At 38.1% G+C, this 21,898-nt stretch overlaps 1 protein-coding gene and 1 non-coding gene across 5 annotated transcripts in view; both read left to right on the top strand.

Annotated features, from left to right (window-relative positions):
• The window catches only part of KCNJ3 (potassium inwardly rectifying channel subfamily J member 3), a 160,333-nt gene that overhangs the window by 92,687 nt on the left and 45,748 nt on the right, over positions 1-21,898 (top strand). The window contains exon 3 of one of the 4 annotated variants that reach the window (XM_045298801.1): positions 5,636-5,928. The exons of the other annotated variants lie outside the window; for them this stretch is intronic. Within the exon in view, the coding sequence (XP_045154736.1) occupies positions 5,636-5,691 (56 nt within the window). The 3' untranslated portion in view covers positions 5,692-5,928. Of the gene's footprint in view, positions 1-5,635; positions 5,929-21,898 lie in introns of those variants that run through there. 4 annotated transcript variants of the gene reach the window in all.
• Positions 6,116-6,249, top strand: LOC115872887. The gene has a single exon (XR_004048092.1). It is a non-coding gene; the product is annotated as a small nucleolar RNA SNORA42/SNORA80 family (small nucleolar RNA).

Below are 21,898 nucleotides of genomic sequence, written 5' to 3'. Positions count from 1 at the left end.
TTTAGCTTTTCCAAATCAGAAGGGCCTTTTGGAAACCATATTGAATAATTGACTATTAAAAGTGTCATGGACTGCCGAAAGAGCAAGCTAATCTCTTGGGAGAAGTACAGACAGAATGAACCTTAGAAGCAAGGATGGTGAGACTTTATATCACATACTTTGGACATATCAAAAGAGAGCATCCCTGGGAAAAGGCATTATGCTTGGTAAAGTAGAGGGGCAACAAAAAATGAGCACTGCCCTTGGCCAGATGAATCAACACCGTGGTTGCAGCCACGGGGTTACCCATGACAATTGTGAGGAAGGTGGCGGAATTCTGTTGTTGCCTCAATTAATTTTGGATGAACTTTTTTTTTTAGAACATTTTATTAGGGGCTCATACAACTGTTACCGCAATCCATACACACATCAATTGTGTAAAGCGCATTTGTACATCATTCTCAAAACATTTTCTCTCCACTTAAACCCCCAACATTAGGTCCTCATTTTTCCCCTCCCTCCCCGCTCCCCCCTCCCTCATGAACCCTTGATAGTTTATAAATGGGTATTTTGTCATATCTTGCCCTGTCCGACGTCTCCCTTCACCCACTTTTCGGTTGTCTGTCCCCCAGGGAGGAGGTCACACACAGTTCCATGTAATCGGTTCCCTCTTTCCTACCCATTCTCCCTTTACCCTCTCTGTTTCGCCACTCACACCACTGGTCCTGTAGGGCTCATCCATCCTGTATTCCCTGTATTTTCAGTTCCTATCTGTACCAGTGTACATCCTGAATTCGAGTCATGGTAGTGGGAGTGGGGAGGAAACATTTAGGAATTAGAAGAACGTTGTATTTCTCATCGTTGTTACATCGCACCCTGACTGGCTCATCTCCTCCCCGACACCCCTCTGCAAGGGGATCTCCAGTGGCCTACTAATGGGCTTTGGATCTCCACTCTGCACTCCCCACATCATTCACTATGGTAAGATTTTTTGTTCTGATGATGCCTTATACCTGATCCCTTCGACACCTCGTGGTTGCATAGGCTGGTGTGCTTCTTCCATGTGGGCTTTGTTGCTTCTGAGCTTGATGGCCGCTTGATTACCTTCAAGCCTTTAAGACCCCAGACACTATACTTTTTGATAGCCGGGCACCATCAGCTTTCTTCACCACATTTGCTTATGCACCCAATTGTCTTCAGTGATCTGTTCGACAGCTCGTGATCACACAGGCTGATATGTTGTTCCATGTGGGCTTTGTTATCTTCACTTTGGGAACCGAGGGAAGAAATTTATAAAAGCTTAGGGAAAGTGAGTAACCTGAATTTATAAATATTTCACTCACTTCTTTGGCATAAGACAATAGATAGGAGATTTTTTTTTTTATGATCAAAGGTGATATTTGCCAAAGCTATATAATTCAAAATTGGTTATTGGGCATATTTATATGAAGAATCAGATGTCATTCCCATGCTACTTTAAGATAGTCAGATTGCTTCATTATAATTAATGCTATTGGCTTGTATTCCATAGAAATATATTATTTGTCAACTCTGGCCCAAACAAAACAAATCAGAGTGCTTTCAAGAGATGAGTATAGAAGATCAAAAGCATAAAGCAGACTTGAAAAGTTAAATTTTTCCAGTAGATTTCCCCTTTGATGAAGGCTAGACCTGATCTGGTTTCAAAAATTTTCTGTATTTTCGGTGTGCACTGTTTTGTTTAGTTTTTGTTTGTATTAAGGTGTATCTCAAAGGTGCTATGTCATTGAAGGTCACCCTCTTGAAGTTGTACTATGTGTTTTCCATTTTGGGGTATATGAAGCCCAAGGATTGCTGAAACTATAGGGACAATAAGTAGAATAATGGTTTTGGGATTAGAGGTACCATAGTGGTGCTGGGGTAATAGGGAGATGATGTCAAGGAGTGCATGTAGAAACAATGTTTTGAAACTGTGGTAGCAATTGTACAGTTCTGCTGGATGTGATTGAACTATGGAATGTTATGATATAGATATTAAATTTCAATTAATAATGAATGCATTTTTTCTAATGTCATTGCAAATTATTTTGAATTATTTATAAAATAAATAATTTTGTTTTAATGAAATTTATAAAAATCCATTATATTATAATCAGCTGATAAAATATTGGAAAGTTATATACTTTTGTTGAGTACAGTAGTAACCCAATGTAGAATTATGGTATTTATTAGGTTGTTAACTGAATAATAGAATAAAAATAAATTAGCTATGAAAAGTCAGTTTCTAATATAAATTTCTGGAGAAAGAGAGGAAAAATTTTAGGTATGTCTGAAAACATAAACCAGAGAATATTAATTTGTTCTAAAGTATTTTGACTATAAAAATTTGAATATCTAGAGATCTAAAGTGAGGATATCTATTAATTGATGATATTTGTTAGCATCTTTTGTGTGTGAAAAAGTTTTCTGTAAGTGTATTTTTCTACAGCTAATGGTAATATGTATGGGTTTAAAAGTAATTTAAAGTTTAAAAAGAAAAATGCATTTCTATAATAAGGAAATCAAGTACATTCTAATTAACAAGGGTATACACACAATATAAATTCTTATGATTGCTCAGAAAGTTCAGTTAAAGGATTCCTTTAATCATCCCTGAGTGTCCTATAACACTTACTATTATTGGTAGATTGCCTCCCTCGTCCACCACTCAATAGTCACTCTTCTTCTCCTGTTGTTAGTGGTTGTCAGCCAGCTAACTCCGATGCATGGTCACCCCACGCAGGCAGGCAACCTGCTCCCTGGAGTTTCCAAGACCGCATCTTCAGGAGTAGGTCACTCAGCCTGCCTGTTTTCCCAGCATCTCTGGGTAGATTTGAGCTGAAACTTTGTCATCAATGTGCTCTATAAAAAAATGATTTTCCAATCTACCTTCTTTCCTTCCCTTTTTGCATCCCTAACCTCTGTTTGGACAAATCCTTCTATAGCAGTGATTCTCAACCTGTGGGTCGTGACCCATTTGGGGGCCGAACGACCCTTTCACAGGGGTCACCTGATTCATAACAGTAGCACAATTATAATTATGAAGTAGCAACAAAAGTAATTTGATGGTTGGGGGTCACCACCACATGAGGAACTGTATGAAAGGGTCACAGTGTGAGGAAGTTGGAGAACCACTGCTGTAGGATTTCAATATTTATAACAAGATTTCACGAAGACACTTGGAGCCGCTGTACAGCTGTGCAGACACATTCCATGCGCTCTCCTCTTCATTTTCTTTTTGTTCTTCCTCTTCTATCCCAGCCTGAGGATGCTTCTCTAAAATTCTGAGACCCAGAGCAAAATGTAAAGGCAATGGTTCTGATTAGATTCTTCCCTCTGGTTTCTAGAACTTGCCCACAACTGCTAGCAGTTAATATACAGAGTATACTGTGTAGGTATTATAGCATACACCTTCCCTTGCCCACAATTTAATCTGTATTTCTCACATTTCTTGAACTTTATCAGTGAACTGCTACATTCATATATTCCCCTCATCATTTCTCTCTAACTGGATTGAAGTGTCCTCCATCTCTACTGATTGAAAGTCTGTGCTTTCTTTGCCACTCATCTCACCTCTCCCAGAAACCATTAGCTAGTGCTTCACAACTAATTAATATTCAGTTCTTTCTTTGGTAATACAGTCTCAAATGAAATATAATTAAGCATACTTTTATTAATTGGTGAATATATTTTAATTAGAAAAAAACCAAGGTGAAAAGTAGGCATTCATCTACACCAATCTTTAGTTTGGAAATATACAAAATGAGAGTAGCTGATTCTTCAGGAAAATGCATGAAAAATGAGCAGAGAAGACTTGCTTGGCCACTCTGGGACAGGTAATTAATAGAACACAGAAAAGGAAGAATCAGAAAAGGTGCAGAATAGAACACACACACACACACACACAATCTATAGTCTTTATTGATTTATCAGGTAAATGTAATTTAGATGGGTATAGTTTACCCAAAACGTTAGCTAGAAAATACATTTTCTGAATATACAATAATGAAGAAACTAAAATGAGGAATAAGACTTCATGTCACCTACTTTAGACCTTTATGGGAGGAACCAATCCCTGGAAAAAGACATCATGTTTCATAGAGAGTCAACAATGAAGAGGAAGGCCCTTAAATAGATGTGTTGGCCCAGTGGCTACAATGGACTTAATCACAGCAACAATTGGGAAGATGCACCGGAGAGGGTCAGGTGTCCTTCTTTCATAAAGAGGGTAACTATGACTTGGACTCGCTCAATGGAGCCCAACAGCAGACAAACATGACTTAAATGTAAACTCACGAGCTGAGCAGGTGCTCCTGATATATGCCAGGTACTGCTGATAGCCTAGAATTTGGAATGAGGCCATGTGCTGCTACATATGAGAAACATAGCGGCCCATTTCCATTTTTTGTAGAAGAAGCAGTCTACTGGATAGAATTTTCTGGTGTTGAGTGAGGGTTTTACAGCATATTCTCTTTGATCCTTGCTACTGCCTGTGTCCTAGCAAGCAGTAAATAAATATTGATGGCACAGTTTGAGATCACTAGTAGCACTTAGTATTGACATGCTTTATATAATGTCACACTGTTCTTATTTTTAGATACATTTACATTTTACGCTATGAATATTGCTTTAGCTTTTGCAATGAATGGAGAACATTAATCAGTGTGTGAGGTTGAAGTGTCACACTAACACAAGTGTGATAACATCCAACCCAAGCTATTTGAAAGGGCAATTTTCAAGAAGTAAGGCTGCATGCTGAATGAAAAATGAGGCTTTACTGAAGAGAAAGGTTATTCTCAGTGTGGATCTGAAATTTTCAAATGAAGACCATTGTCTGCTCTTGCTAAAAGGTTTCATGACACTCAGAAGATTCCATGTTAGGGTTAAATAAAACAATTAACCAGGTATTGAAAATAGCTATTACTTGCTATCAGAGACTGTGTTATATTGATTCCACAACATCTAAATTGGTGAATACACAGCAATTTGGAGGTTGATATTTTTCTTAGCTGTATAATATTGTAACACAGAAAAGCACAAGGATCTTTGAGTATTAGATTGCTTTTTAACTAACAGCCCCAGAAGTTACCATGCACCAAAGGCCCAATAGTAATCAGGCTAAGTTCAAATGAAGAAACAAGTGGCCACAGGGGAAATTAAACCCACAATTTCTTTGAAATTACTTTTGTTTGTTAGGATATCATGGGGCTTTTTTATGAGTAAAATTCTAAGGATATTGACTTTATCGATGAATCTAAACTGTGTAAGATTGCGTTAGGGACATTTTTATTGGAAACTATGGGAACTAAAGGAGTAAGACTTCAGCTTACATACTTCAGACATGTTATCAGGAGAAACCAGTCCCTGGGGAAGGACATTCTTCAACTGGGTGGTGGGATGAGACCAACCAGAGGTGTGGTGATCTTTTAGTAACTTGGAAAAGAACCCCAATGAAGGAAGGAAGGAAGGAAGGAAGGAAGGAAAAGAAGAAAGGAAGGAAGGAAGGAAGGAAAGAAGGAGGGAAGGGAGAAAGACCCTCCATGAAATGGATTGACACAATGACTACAACCCTAGGGTGAAAGCTCGCGAGAGTTGTGAGGCCGGGCCGCCCAGGGCGGTGTTTCCGTCTGTTCCACAGATCACCATGAGCCGGAAACTGACGTGAGGGCACCTACACCACCACCAACAGAGTAGCCGTGGAAGTTGGACACCGGAGTGACCCTTCTTTGGAAAATCCTAGCTCTTCAGACTGTGTTTTGACTATACCCAACAGAAAAATTAAAGATGCCCACTTTGATTATTGGGGTAAAGCGCAAAGCACCATTCAAATATTTGATTTTGATGATTTATAAAAATAATCACTTCACGGAAATGTAGCTGTGAAAGATACGTAGAGAAATTAAAAATAAATTCATTTTTCTCTGCCTTCAATATGTGTGTGTGTGTTCTTCTCTCACTGACTTTTATGGTTAGCTTAAACATTTTGCAGTTTGTAACCTGTCAATATATATATATATATATATATTAAAAATATATATATTTATCAAATAGGTTTATAAGGTATAGGTTATCATGCCCTAACATGTAAAACATATTTATTGTAAAGCTTTATTTTTCTGCATGGGTTTGGATTTATGGCAGGTCTGATCCCATGGGCCTCTCACAGTATCCCATGCCCAAGCAGATTGTAACCCCGAACTATTGCCTGGCTTTACCCCATGGGTTTCAGGCACTGAAGTGGGTTGCACTGTGAAAAAAAAGCAAAAAACCTTTATTTTTGATGACTAGGATTTGATTTGATTGAGTTGAATTAGCTCTGTAATTACGAAGCTAATATATATAGTTTTGAATTCTTGTGCTTTCAATGGCATGGTGATCCCGGCAGAAAGAGTGGTAGACAATGTGGAGAAAGAGTTGGGTTGGAATCCTGAGAGGGACGCTGCACACTTTGTCTTCCCTGTCAAGAAACTGGGTGGTGGGATGAGACCAACCAGAGGTGTGGTGATCTTTTAGTAACTTGGAAAAGAACCCCAATGAAGAGTACCTGTAATTGGGTTATGTGGTGGGATACTAACTGCAAGGTCAGTGGTTTCAAACTCCCTGGCTATGCCGGGTGAGAAAAATGAGGCTTTCTGCTTCAGTAAAGATCTAGAGAGCCTTCTCTGTCCTGCAGGGTCGCTATGAATCTGAGTGGGATCAAAGGAAGTGAGACTTAAATAAAACTGGGAGCTCATTCTCACATTCCTCCTTTCCCCAAATCTGAGGAAACAGATGCTATTTAGGGGGGGGGGGGGCCTTAAAGGATGAGGAGATGAACTTATGAAAAGCCAAAAAACCAGCCCACTATCTAAGCCCACTGAAATGAGTGGCTTGGGTCTGAGGTAGGGAAGGGCTGAGACTTAAAATGGATTAAAATTGAAGTTTTAGTAGGTTGAAGTGCATAATATAGTGCATAATATTTATTAAATATTTTCTATCAGTGACCAAAAAGCTAAAGAGAATGCCCAAAATATTGTCTAGAGAATAAGAATGGTGCTCCAGAATTGTTTTTGAAAGGCCCTAGTGTCAAAAAGAACAGAAAGATAAGGCTTCGTTTTCCTTGCTGAAGCCTGCCAGCTTGTTCCATGCACTGGGTACCCAGGCTTTACCTCATTTACCCTCATGAAGTGGATGCTATAATTGTTATCATTTTGAGAAATGTGAGCCCAAGAGAGGTTGCAGAATGCTGGGAGCTCACACAGCGAAGCCAGATGACTAAATGGGGTTTCAAACTCAGCCTCTCTCCCTGGAATTGGTCTTTTAGACTGCCCTTTTCTTCTTGGGAAACCCTGATCACATTGTGATGATTTTGTATTCCTTTATTTTGCCCCCAATATTCTCTCTTCTGAAACCCAATTTTTCCTTTCATACTGTCTTTAAACTCTTTATTTAGACCTATGTACATTGGAATGTCTTATAGCCTATACCAAGGATCCCTGGGGTACGAGTTGGGCAGCTAATTGAAAGGTCAGCAGTTTGAACCCACCAGGTACTCTGCTGGGAAAGATGAGGCTTTCCCTTCCCATAAAGACTTACAGAGAAGCAGTTCTAGTACGTCCTATAGGCTCACTATGAGTCCAAATGGATTCGACAATTATTTTCCTTTTTGTTGTTGTTGCTATTAAATGCTAAACCATACTGAAAACCACACCCACTGCCTTTGCATGGATCTCATTTCACCGAGTCAACGCTAACTGATTGCAACCCTATAAACAGAGTCGAACTGTCTGTACAGGTTTCCCAGGCTATTAATCTGAACGAGAGCAGAGAGTTTCATCTCTCTCCCTAGGAGACTGGTAGGTTGAAACCCCTAACTACAGATAGCAGCACAATGCTTACCTAGTTCTGTTGCTTTATTGTTAGGGAGATCAAACCAAAAAGCCAAGCTCCTGCCAGTAAGTTAACACACAGTAACTCTAAAGGACAGAGTAGAATGGCCCACAAGGATTTCCAAGACTATACATCTTTACAAAAGTAGAAAACCTCATCATTTTCCTGCGAAGCAACTGGTGATTTTGAACTGCTGACCTTACAATAAAGCAACCCAATGTGTACGTTATCCTATTGCTCCTCCCAATTAACTACAGTGACGCTCAGGCCACACCTCAGCACAATGCAAATAAGGCCTGGTGATCTGCTTTTGAAATTAGCCATAGAAAACTCTGTGGATCGCCATATACTGAGCCACCACTCACGGAGCTGGATGTTTCTGTGGGATCTGCTCTGCTGCGCTGGGTGAGCCACCATGCAGAGCTGCCTGGAAGGCTGGTAACATCAACAATAGAGGTTTATTCTGTTTCTCTTTTTGTCCTCCTGCCCAGGAGTAGCATGTTTCCTGCAGAATGCATCGAACTGGGGAAACGCTAATGTATTCGTTCTTGTATATCCCAGGGTGAATTTCAAAACTTCTGGATGTTCGCCTTGTTGTCACAGTTTTTAAGTTAGATACACGTAGATAGATTTAAGTCCGATACATTTTCTATGAGATTGTATGAAGAGTAGTACAGATGTTCGCATCAATCAATGAGTTCACCAACCAATCCTAAGTGGTCATGCTTATCTGGGGAATCATTCTGTGTTTTAATCACACTAATTACTATAGAGTAGCTTCTGACTCAGCAACACTAAGGCACAGAGGGGCCCCCAAGGCTGCCATCTTTACAGGAGTAAACTGCCCCCTCTTTCCCCCAGGGAATGCTGCCAGGTTTGAAAAGCTGACCACTCTGGCAGCAGCTGAGTGCCCCAGGATTCCTTCCATAAATGGATTTTGCTAGGGTTTTTTTTTTTTGTCTTGTCTTGTTATTTATTTGTTTGAGTGCTTTTAGAGCAATAACATCTCTCCCTAAAAATATTAATCTAGTTGCCATATTGTCAGCCATATTCAACCGCTTGGAAAATGGCTTTTAAATCATTTTCTTTTATGAATTTATATCAAGATCATAAAAGTAGGAAAGAGCAAAGGGAAATATTTCCCACAAACCTTAATATGAGCCTTCAGAAGTGAACTATTAGGAATAAGTCTTAAACTTTGAAATTAAATTAAAAACATAGAAATAAAGCCTTGCGCTACATGCAACATAGAAAAGTACTTCTCAGAATCGTCAGGTTTATGGGTCAAAGGAGGATCCCACCTTCTTCCCTCAGAGCGCAATGCATATAGTCTCTAAGGAGACACATCATGGATTTGACAGTAAAAGACTGTTTGTTTTTGTTTTGTTTCCCCCCCCCCCCATTTTCAGGGAAATAAGTGGATTAATGAAAATTGCAAACTTGAGTCATGATAATTTTATTATATTGGTGAATTTTCACTGTATCCCCACACACACACTCTGTCTCCGTCTCTTGTAGCTATCCTTGGTGAATGAGGTATCTTAGGTGAATTAGGTAGAGATTCACAGAGCAGAATTACTGCCTTCAACAATTCATATGGGTTTTGATTTATCTCATTCCTTGTAGTCCCCTCAATGTCATATCACTGCCTGATACCCACAGTCTACATTGCACCATCCCTCTTTGCTCTCTGGAAGATCCGCTCTGGTGATATGGCATCATTTTGAATAGCCCATGGAAGCCACATAAATGCCATCAAGTTTTTGCCTTCTAGGCACATGCTTATTAATTTATGATGGGAGCCGGGAGCAGCAGGCACATATCTGAACATATTAAAGGCAGCACGCTCCAGTGATTGAGTGCTCAACTTCTGAATGATTTTTAAGACTGCGAGGCCCACATAAATCAAACTCACTGCCATCCAGTAGATTCCAATTCCTCGCAAGCATAAATCTTTACAGGGGCAGCCAGCCTCATCTTCAGCAGAGCCAAGACTGAGTTTCAGCTTGTGGTTAGCAGCCCAGCGCCTCACCCACAGCACCACCAGGGCTGGCCTTGACCACATCTTGATCACAGAAGAGTGATACTGTTTGAGCTCACCATAGCCATGTGGTTCTCAGGCCTTTTGATATTCACCACACCTGTAAAGCTTCCTGCAGGGATTGCATACGTCTGTATTTAAAACCCGTGGACAATTTCTGAAGGAGAATATTCCATTCTATGAAATGTATTATCCCATGCCACTCACATTTCAGTTTTGTTGTTTCAGGATCTTATACCCTAGGGGATATATGCGGTGGGTGCATGCATGGAAACACACACACACACACACACATAAAATAGAGACAGATGGATTTGAAGGTTCTGAACATTTAAGGTTCTAAGCATTAACACACTCAAGAAAAACTCAGAAACTAGAGCAGGGGATCTAGAACTTAATGATCATTTGTTGATTGAATGAATAAGTGAATAGAAAATTGGGCAAAAATGTCAATGGGTTGAATATAAGCAATGGGACTTAGTGCCTTTCAGCACTGGGACTCGGAATTCTGAGTCCAACCTTCACGACATGTGCCATTGCTTCCCCTCTGAAGCAAATCCAAAGTGGAGGTGTTTTGGAAATGCCTTAAAGCCAGTCTATGACGAAAATTTCATTTTGCTGAATTGAAATCTGACATTTGAAAGCTAACTGGGAAAATCAGTTTAGTATATTCTATAACTTTGTTTCTCGTGTATAAGAGTTTCTATTGCTTTATTGTTAGGGAGATAAGTAATACTCTTTCCTTGTTCTGCTAGAGCCGTTTCTCCCAGCTAGAAAATAATATATATTTGGTTGTCATTTCTCTTTGATGTTTGCATTTCCTTTAAGAGAAGTGATTCTACTTCAGAAGCTTTTGTTCTGATTCCGGATTTCCTTTCAGTGCTCTTTAAAACATATCTGCCAAGAAAAACAATTCACCTTCTTGCAAAATGTTAACATTTCCAATTGTCAGTAAAAACTGCCTTGCCAACAGTGTTATTTAAAAACGTTTGATTTGTCATGATATGTTCAGTCTATTTTTATGGCTTTCCAAGTTGAAATCGAAGTTGGTGCATTTTGCAATTTACAGCCATGTACAATATGTTGCATTTTGCCTGTGAGAGGGGGAGAGGAAGAGATCCAGGAATAGCTGTATCTAGAAGAGAGCTCACAGCCAAAGTCTCTCTTTTCATATCCCCAGCACAGGGGAGTAACCTGCCAAGTGGCGTCTCACCCTCAAAGTCATAATGAATCTCATTTATGAACAACTGTGATTTTTGCATTTGACACATATTTCCAGTTATGCAGAGCACTAAATAAATAGTGTCATGTAATAATGGAATCATTTGATTCCTATTCTTTTCAATCAGGTAATTTAGAATTTAACGATATTGAAGTGGAGTTTCTTTCGTGGAACAGAGAGCTACTCATCAAGACCTTGAGGAAAAAACAAAACAACGCCTGGCCATCTATTTCTGAGAGACTCCAGTCACTGAAAACCTTGGAGAGTGCAGTCTGGTTCTAAGACACGTAGTGTTTCCATGAGTTGGAATCAACTAGATGGTTAACTAGACTGGGTTTGTTTTTATGCATTGAACTAAGTTTGTACACAGTGCTCAGCACATAGTAGGCATTCACTAATATGGCTGCATGAATGCCAAAGGAAGAATTGGATGTCCGTACAAAGTTGCTTCATATTTTTCCTGCCAAAGAAAAACTTGCAATATATTAATTTATTTCCTAATGCTAAACACCACAGACTAGGCTCTGTATATGTAATGAAATATGAAAATGAGTGCAAAACGTATGTAGCAATCAGGAAACTCACAGTTAAGTGAGCAATGTGGACCTACGCAATACACTAACATAAAAGGAAACAGAACACCAAGCAAGATCAGGCAAGGGATGAATGAATACCTCTCCTGGGGCTTAGAAAGGCAAGATCGGGGGCATCTGGGGATAATCTGATTGAAATGCTACCATTGCAAACAGTCTTCTTGTTGGGGAGCCCTGAGTGTTTTATCTTTTATATGAGATCTATTTTTAATTTATGCAAACCAGTATTCCTTGTGGAACAGCATCACAAATATCTCTAAGCACAAATCACTGCTCTTTTCCAAATAAGTCGGATAGACATGTATCTTTATTATATTTTTATAGACATCTCTGAATCTTTAAGATGCTAAAACACATTTCTGTCCATTTTTATCCTCATGTATAATTGTCTTTCAATATGCATGTTATGTCCTTTGACTTATTAAGGGCATTTACATGCAGTATTTCAGAGTCAATCTAACATTTTCTTTTAAAGTTTCACACTGATTTGATACCTGCTTTGTGTAATAAGTTATTAATTGTATTTTTCCCTTATATACACCTAAAGGGAAAGCCTTTTATTAGTCCAAAAAAGTGCATCTGGTGCTTTATATTTTCATTTCATTGTGGGCAAGGTGCCTTTTTTCCCATTTATCCTTCCTGTAAAATCACTGCAGACACCGAAGGATCCGCACAGACTAAGTAAAGACTTAGATAATTGGTTTTCTACTTGGAAATGGGATTTTGAGGAATTGGGGTTCCCAGTTGGTATGTGAATGACTGTGACTCATCTTTTGGAATATCTGTGCAGACTGGCACACAAAACCCTAGACCATGGCTCTTTTTTAGTGGGTTGCAGATTTTAAAAAATATATATATATTGGCCCTTCTCCCACTGTCACCAAGATAACATAGGTGATGGATAAAACAGCAAATCTTACTGAATGTGTTAACGGAGATAATGACGTAATGTTACAGGGCATGGTTGTGTCAATGGGTCACTCTGGAGGGTGGGGGTCATGGTGGTGGGGACGGCACCAGTAGACATTGTCAGAGGGTGACTCTGTGGTTTACCACACTGGGTAATGTCAAACCTGGTGAGGCCTCTGCTCAGTCTGTTAAAAAGGCTTAGGGGTTGCTCTTGTGAGATGATAAACAAGGACACCCTATGGGGGCAATTCTACTCTAACACCTGGGGCCATTGAGTTGACATCATCTCAATAATACCTAACAATGCCATCAACAGATTGACTGTTGACTTAATGTTTTAGACCTGAGTGTTAGCATAAGTACAATGCAAATGTCAAACTTGTGTCAACTAGTTAGTACAGTACAGATATATATATTTTTTAAATCAGATATTTTGAATCTAACACATGAATAGACCTTGCTCAGATGCTTCTTGAATTTTAAGCATTCTGCGTTAAAGAAAATATATTGATCTCTCCAGAACCTCTATAACAATCTCAAATAAAAATTTCAAGAAAATATTTACAAATTTGTTTACTCACACTGTTTTTTTCTGGTCATTGGTAGATTATATTGAGCAACAAGCTTACATTTTATTTAGCACCCTTCCAGCTCTGGAAGAAACCCTCGTGGTGTAGTGGTAACACGTTGGGCTGCGATCCCGATGGAAGACAGTTCGAAACCACCAGCAGCTCTGAGGGAGAAAGACTGAGCTTTCTACTCCAGCATACAATCACAGTCTCAGAAACCCACAGGGGGTCGCTGGGTGTCAGCACTGACTCAACTGCAGTGCGGTTGTTTGTTTTCACTCTGCAACGTGTTGTTGTTGGTGGTGGTGGTGTTGGTTTTGTTTGGTTTGGTCCTATCTTCTTCTGCAAGGACATTTGAAAGTCCACTAAAATTTAAGCAAAAGTAAGAGATATCTACCTCCTTCAAATGAGGATTCTAAAAAGTCTGTCTAGGGTGATAGAATGGATTTAAAGTGTTTGGCAGTACAAGGTAAGTATTTAATGACATTTGTTGATTAGAAAGGTGAGGGGCTCAGCCTGTCTTGGTAATTCTGGGATTTTGATCCCAGCTCGCTCTTCGCTTGATCAACTAAAGTAAAGTGTTCTCCTTTTTGCTTTAAAAAAGACCCAGCTCATGCTAACCACTTTTGAAAAAGGTTCATGGTTTCTACTCTATTTTATAATCAAGGCAAGTGTTTATTAAAATCCTGTTTTGGAGTGTCGGCTGTAAGGTAACAGCCATTTTCATAATAAAATAAATTCATCTTTCAAAAAAAAAGAAGTATATATTTGCTATCCATTTCTTACCCCAGAAACAATAATGTTCTTTATCCGAATTTCTTTATACTTTAGGAGGATTTTGTGTGTTTTTTGTGCATAGCACACACTTTTCAGGTTTTAATTCTGCTTTTTCTTTCTTCTTTATGACTTTTAACTTTGCTTCATTTAAATAGATTAATTTTTGCATTTTCTTTTATTTCTTCATAACAATTAGTTCATCCTAATTTGTTGACTTTATAACATCTTGTTCATCCTAGCTCGTCTTTGCCTTAGGAGCTATTTTCCTATGTCAGATAATTTCCATCCTATATATTGACACTCTTACTGCCAAGCAATTATTTTTCCAAAATGCCCTTTGAGTTCTACTTCTTTAAAATACCACTATGATCTACCACAATGACTTTTAGAGGAAGTGTCCGCTTTTTGTATAGCTTACTATTATTATTTGAACATTTTGTTGTCAATTCAGTGCTAGTTTACAGAGCTACATTATCAATTCTACATTCAACAATTCATTTGCCTCTTTCTTCATCTCATTTATTGCAATACTGTCAATGCAACACACTCACCCCACTTCCTCCCTGTTTCTGGTCTCCCCTCCTACTCTCCTAACCCTTCCAAATGTTGACCGGGAACAAATGCTGCCCCCGAAATCTATGTTGATTGATTACTCTTAGGTACGAGCACCTCAGTAGTCTTACTGTTTGTCTGAAAATTGAGTCAAAGAGGGGTGAGTTCAGCTCGAGACTGGAAGGGTAATTAAAGACCAGCAGTTTAATTTTCATGAGTTCCACCTGTCTCTATGTGATCATTAAATCTGGCTTCTTTGGTTTTTAACACGGATCCATTTTTCTCCAGGTTTATCCATGTTATAAGGTGTTTTGAAGTTTCAGTGATATTCTTCCATGCTGCATAGCATTCCATTGTGTATAAGTATCAAAGTCTATTTATCCACTCTTTTATTGATGGGATTTAGGTGGTTTCCATCTTTTTAATTTTGTGAATAGTACTGCAGTGAACATAGGTGTGCATATAACTATTAGTGCCATAGTTGGATCTTATTTCTGGAGGATATCCCCCAAGTCGAGGGACTATAGGGACATGGCATTTCTTTTACCAGTTTTGAGTAAGGACAATGCCATTTATCCACAATGGTTGCATTGTATGAAAATCCTACCAGCTGTGTAAGAGGGTTCCAATCTGTCCACACCCTGCTAGTATTTGTTTTATTTAACCTTGCAAACACACACACACACACACACACTTATATCTGCATGCATAGAAATATATATAGCTGTGGAAAGTGGTCATGTCAAACAGGACACTGGAAACTTCAGCCCTGTCACGTGGGTAATCTTCTGTGGTCTTCCTGTCCCCAAAAATCCCACATCATGCCTGGCTCCCATCTGAGTGGGGGGAGATACCATTTAGTGTTGTAGAATCTATTTTAGACATTCTCACTCCTTTTCTTTTCATCTCAGATAGAGAAGATAAACACAATTTTATTTGTAGATTCTGGATCCAGATGCATGGATTTAATTCCACATCCACCCACAGCTATGGGACAGGAACATTACTTGCATTAATCTGTTTGGACTTTATTTTCCTGTTCTATGAAATGAATATAATAACACCACTTACTATGGAAAATTCTTGTTATACACTAAATATGTACACTAATAACTGTCAATTGGTACAATTATATGCTTTATAATTTTATGTCATTTGCTATTATTTATACACTAGATACCATTTTCATTGAATTATTTCTGTTTACTTATCCCTAAAATGGAACAAAGATACTAGCTGTTAGCTTTGGTATCGTAAACAAATGGTGTTTCTACATAGTATTTTCCAGGGCCCCTGAAGTATTCTCTCTTTCCTATTACACCTGTTAAAATGTAACAAAATGTCCTCCTCACTGCCAAAAAAATTAAGTCTTAAACCTATTTTCTTAGTATGTAGGATGCAGTTTTCATCCATAGAACTACCTTGGGCTTTTGTTGTTGTTATTGTTTGTTATTTTCCTATTCTGGCTACTAGATTCTGATGGTCTTTCAGAGTGAAGAGTAAGAAATGCATCTGTAACCCATCATGTGATGTGTCAAGTGGTTTCATTGAAAACAGTTTTATTGACATATAATTTATGTACAAGGCAATTAAATTTAAATATATTAAAAAGAATTATATGTTCATGACCACAATCAATTTTGGGACAATTTCTTTATTTTCATCAGCTCCTCACCGCCACCATCCAAATTGTCCTCATCATAACCCTAAGAAACTATGGATCTCGTTACCATGTATAAATTTACTTATCCTAGATTTCATATAAATAAAATCATATAACAGCCACTGCACAACAACAAAATTAAATACAGCAAAACTTCAATTTGAAAGCAATCAGAAAATAATAAAAACTAGAATAAATTAAAAATGGGTCAAAAGGGAAAATAAATGCCAAGAACTTAAATTTTAACCTAACCTAATTATGTCTGCAATAATGGTGAGACTTTGTTTCATGTAACTTGGACATGGTGTCAGGAGAAATCAGTCCTTAGAAAATGACAGCATGCTCAGTAAAACAGAGGGGCCATGAAAACGAAGAAGACCCTCAAAGAGATGGTTTGGCACAGTGGCTGCAACAGTGAGCTCAGACATAACAACAGTTGTGGGGGTGGTGCAGAACTGGCTCTGTATCACTCTACACAGGGGCACCGTGAGTTAGATCCAACTTGACAGCATGTAACAGAACAACAACATATCTGCATTAATTCATTTTCTGCTGCGCCCTGCCTAAAGAAAGGCAAGGGGATTCACAACCCTGGCCAATGGGCTGAGGGAATTCAATAGTGACTTAATCCCCGTGGGGGCTCAGCAAATGGAATTTGCACATTCACTATCATCCATAGCCTTCTCCGTTGTTACTCTTATGAAGAGATCACTGGAGATGTGGCTGCTGTAGCAAGGTGTGTCGGAGAAATCAGATGGTGCTGGGCTATCAGAAAGATAGCACCTGGTATCTTAAAACAAGCAGCCCTCTAAGTGAGGGGTCAGCTAAGCCCACATGGAAAAAGCCTATCAGTTTAGGTGATAATAAAATCTAAGATCCAAGCAGGGAATTATATTACAGTTTAAATTATGAGCACCTGGTATGCAGAAGGTTTCAAGGTTTTTTTTCTGTTGTTTATTCGCTTTAATTTTTGTCTTTGGCATGGCAAACATTTTGCTGTTTGTCGATACTTCCAGTCTTTTTGTACTCCATTTATCTACAGGGAAGTAGAGAGCTCCAGAAGAGAAAACATGATTTAATGTGGCTTGGGTGATGAGTATTGAGCATAGCTATGTCAATCTTGACTTCTGGTCTTTGTGATCCATGGTTCCTGTTGTTTCACCTTTAGTTTCAATTGATGTCAATTTTTATCATTGTACAAGCCCATGGGGTGTTTTGGTTTTTCATTAACAAGGTATTTTGTTGTTCCTGTTCAAAATGTGTATGGCAGAACACACGGCGATGGAACAGCTTCCACGTGTGCAATTCACTGACATTGATTGCATTCTTTCTGTTTTTACAACGATTTTCACCTTCTTTCTTTGAGCCATTCCTCCCAAAGTAACGAACTCACTGCCTCCTAAGTTTCTCATCTAATCTTTAGAGTTGTTGTTGTCAATTTGGTCCCATAGAGAGAGTTCTTAAAAGAGCATACTGCTCAGGAAGAAATGCTTTACTAGCTCAGTTTTAAGAAGATGTCAGGGAATATTTTGGGGTTAAAAGGCTTAAAGATTAACCCAGGGGAATAGCTTAATAGTTCATATTTTGAGTAAATTGAGAGAATTCAAGAAATAAGAAAAGCTGTGTTGCATGTTCTAATCATGATTTTAGCCTTTAAGTCTAATGTCATTGTTCCTAAAATCACGTACATACATGAATATAGGAGACTACATTTTCCTCTCAGGCGAATGATCCCAATTCCCACTTCTTGAGGCAGAACTGAATTCTACCTATGCCCTTTACAGTTTCTTTATTTATTTTTATTCTTGCTCAATAATTTTACACCATAATCCATTTTACTACAATTGTTTGATAAGGAAAAATATGAATGTAAATTGATAAAGTTATTTATTGATAAAGTTGATAAAATTGATAAAGTTATTTATTTTTTCAAATGCACTGAACACTTTATTGATGTAGATGGGATTATCCCTTGAATAGAGTGAAAATGATTCACAGATTTTAAATGTGTAACAACACTCAATTTCAATATGTAAATCACTATCCTTATAAACGTTCTAAGAACAAACCCATGTGATAGATTTCCATTATTCAAATGAGTAAGGGAAAGATCAGAAACAAAGGCTGTGATGAATTGTCATTTTCTGGTACTCTTGGTTACTTAGGAGGTGATGTCCATTAAACATTACAGTGTGAAATAAGACCCTAGAATCCTTAAATTTTCCATATTATATAAATAACGTGTTTTCAAAATCTATGTTAAATAGATTATGTTCAAAGGACCTATTATTTTAAAATCAAAGAAAATTCTCTTTTATTAAGTAGTTTACTCTTTATGTCCTGTATTTTCTAAAAGTAGTTAAATGTGAGTTTGATGATCAATGGAACTATACTTGAATTAAATGAGCATCAGTCTTAAAGAATGAGATTATGAATAATTAAGTCAGTATACTTAAATCTTCAACTGCTTTCTTTTATAAAGTTTTTCAATTAAAACACTCCACATACTTAACAAAAATGATTGATAAGGATGCCATGCCCTTTTTGAATTAAATATCATTATTGTTAGAGGTCATGGAGTTGCCTCCAATGCATAGCAACGCTCTGTGTAACAGAATAAAACACTTCCAGGTCCTACACAATTTTCACAACTGTTGTGATGCTTCAGCTCACTATTGCGGCCGCCGTGTCAATCCAGGTGCTCAAGAGTCTTCTCTGTTTTGATGGCCTTCAACTTCAGCAAGCTCGATAGCCTTTTCCTGGGACTGGTCTCTCCCAGTCACATCCAAAGTATGTGAGGTCAAGCCTCACGATCCTCGTTTCAGTCTACACTTTATCCGTGACAGATTTGTTTGTTCTTTTAGCACTTCCCGATACTTTCAATAGACTTTGCTAATTCCATAATTCAAATATGTTAATACTTCTCTTGTCTTCCTTCTTCATTGTCCACTTTTCACATGTATATGGAGTTATTCTAAGTATTGTGGTTTGGGTCAAGTCAATGTTACCCCTTAAAGTGGCACCCTTGCGGCGGGGCAGGGCAGGGGCGCGTGGCACCCTTGTTTGCCAACACCTTAAAGATTTGTGCAACCGATTTGCCCAGTGCGATATGTTGCTTGGTTTCCTGAGGGCTTCCTTCATGACCACTGAAGGTGGACCCAAGAAAAATGAAATTCTCAACATCGTTGCTTTCTGTTTCCCATGATGCCGGTTTGATTATCAAGATTTTTTAATTGAGTTGTAATCCATACTGAAACTGTAGTTTTTGCTCTTCGTACCGTCGGTAAGTATTTCAAGTCCTCATCCCTTTCAGACAGCAAGGTCGTGTCATTAGCATACCACCAGTTGTTAATAAACCTTCCTCCAATGCTGGCGCAGAGATCTTCTTGATGTAGTCCAGGTCATTGCTGTGATTATTACTCAGAATACACATTGAATAAGGATGACGAAAGACTACAACCTGGATGCACCCCCTTCCTGATTTCAAAGCACGCAAACTCTGTTTCAACAATTGCCTTGTGGTGTTCTGTAGACAGGCTCCCAATGAGCACAAATTAGTATTCTGGAATTTCCTTTCTTTACAATTTTATTCATAAACATTAAAGCATAAGTAAACATCTATTTAATAAAATCTGTTGTCAGCCAAGATCCATTCGTTGTCAGCTATGATATCCCTCATTCTGTGCCCTATTCTGAATCTGGTTTGAATTTCCCTGTTGATATACTGCGGCAATCATTTTTAAATTATCTCCCAATCCACTTTTAGATGCATGGCCCATTAATTATATTATTTAACAGTTTCTGATTTCTGTTAGGTCACCTTCATTTGGAATGAGCATAAATAGGATTTTTTTTTTCTAGTTGGTCAGCAAGGTAGCTGTCTTTCAAATTTGTTGGCATAGAAGAATGAGTGTTTCCAGTGCTGCAGTAATTTGTTGAAACATCTAAAGTAGAACCCCATCAATTCCTGGAGCCTTGTTTGTCAATAGTGTCCCCAATGCAGCTTAGATTCTTCCCCCGATACCATTGGTTCCTCACCATATAGTACCTCTTCAGATGGTCAAAAGTCACCCATTTCTTTTTTGGCACAGTGATTCTGTTTATTATTATTTATTATCATTATCATTATGTTTCCGATCCTCTTTTGATGCTCTTTGCATCATTCAGTGTTGGAGCCCTGGTGGTGTGCTGGGTTAAGCACTACAATGCTGACGATAAGGTCAGCAGTTTGAAACCACAAGCTGCTCCGTGTGAGAAAAGTGAGGATTTCGCCTCCCACAGTGGGTTACCTTCTTGGAAACCAAAGGAGGAATAGCCTGCTCTACAGGGTGCCTCTGAGTCAGAATCAGCTCAATGGCAGTGATGTTTTGAGTTTTTGAGCATCATTCAATATATTGTCTGTTCAAACAAAAGAACCCCCACTGCCATCTATTCAATTCCATTTAATAGTGATTGTATGGAACAGACCAGAACTGCCTCTTATGGATTTTTGAGGCTATAAGTTTTTAGTGAGCACCTTGTGGTTTGTAGTGCAATGCCCAATCCTCTGGGCCACTAGGGTCTACATTTTTGCTCATCGAACACTTCAGTATTGGAACTCAAAGCTTTGTGTGTGTGTGTGGGGTGGGGGTGGGGTTCAGCTTAAGATATACAGAGTGTATTCCTCCTTTCTAGTGGTCTAATTTGAGGTCATTATAAATTTTGTTATAGTGATTTACTCAGTTTCTTGAGATGCCTTTTGAAATTTTCTTTATAGCTTTTACCTCTTCATTTTGTCTACTAAAAAGGATCTACTTCCAATTGCAAGTATCATGTAGTTTTGTGAATCACCATTCATTGTGTATAAAAAAATCCTTAAAACTAGGTATTATTATTTTTTATTATTATACAATAAAACCAACAGGCAAAAATAAAATAAAATGTATTGAGATAAATTAAATCACATTTACTAAGACACTTAGGTCTTCATATTTTGAAATGCCCTATGAATACTGAATTCTTGTATTCATAAGGTAGTGCCATCAGCCTGGGGCAAGTCAGTTGCTGAAATAATATTAGTGAATGGATAGTCACTTAAGTTGAATGTATTAGAGGGGGGGTCTTATGAAGTAGACTTATAGTCACAAAGAGGGTATCTGAAAATCTTTTTTTTTTCCTTTTCTATTTCAGAACACATTAGTAATAACACTTTCCTGTGGTTTAAAATTTTCTTCTTGGTTGATTAATGAATGGTAGTACAATGATAATTTCAAAGTCAACATTTTACATGAATTGCAATTTGAGTTGGAACAAAGGAGCTAAAAGGTTATTTTTTTTTCTTTTCATATTTCTTGCATCTAGAATGTCTGGGGCTTTTCAATTAAAATGCTATGATGAAGTTGAGTTATTTTAAAACTGGATTGAGTTCAAGTGATAGATCATGATATACAATATGAATATGTTAAAATTAAGCCAATTATTTATTTAAGTTTATATATCACTTAAAAATTAAAGGGAATATTGATCAGATTTGTCAATTAAAAATAATTTTATTGGTGGCTCATATCTCTTATCACAATCCATACATGCATAGGGTCAAGCACATTTATATATTTGTTGCCATCATCATTCTTAAAACATTTGCTTTCTACTTGAATACTTGGTATCAGCTCCTCATCCCCCCCTCATCGCTCCCCCATGAACCCTTGATAATTTATAAATTATTAT

Source organism: Echinops telfairi, unplaced genomic scaffold, assembly GCF_000313985.2.
Source record: "Echinops telfairi isolate 266 unplaced genomic scaffold, ASM31398v2 ScPeMD7_4;HRSCAF=17, whole genome shotgun sequence".
Lineage (NCBI taxonomy): Eukaryota > Metazoa > Chordata > Mammalia > Afrosoricida > Tenrecidae > Echinops > Echinops telfairi.
Note: the sequence above shows the minus strand (reverse complement) of the source record. Positions and strands in the feature narration are given on the sequence as shown.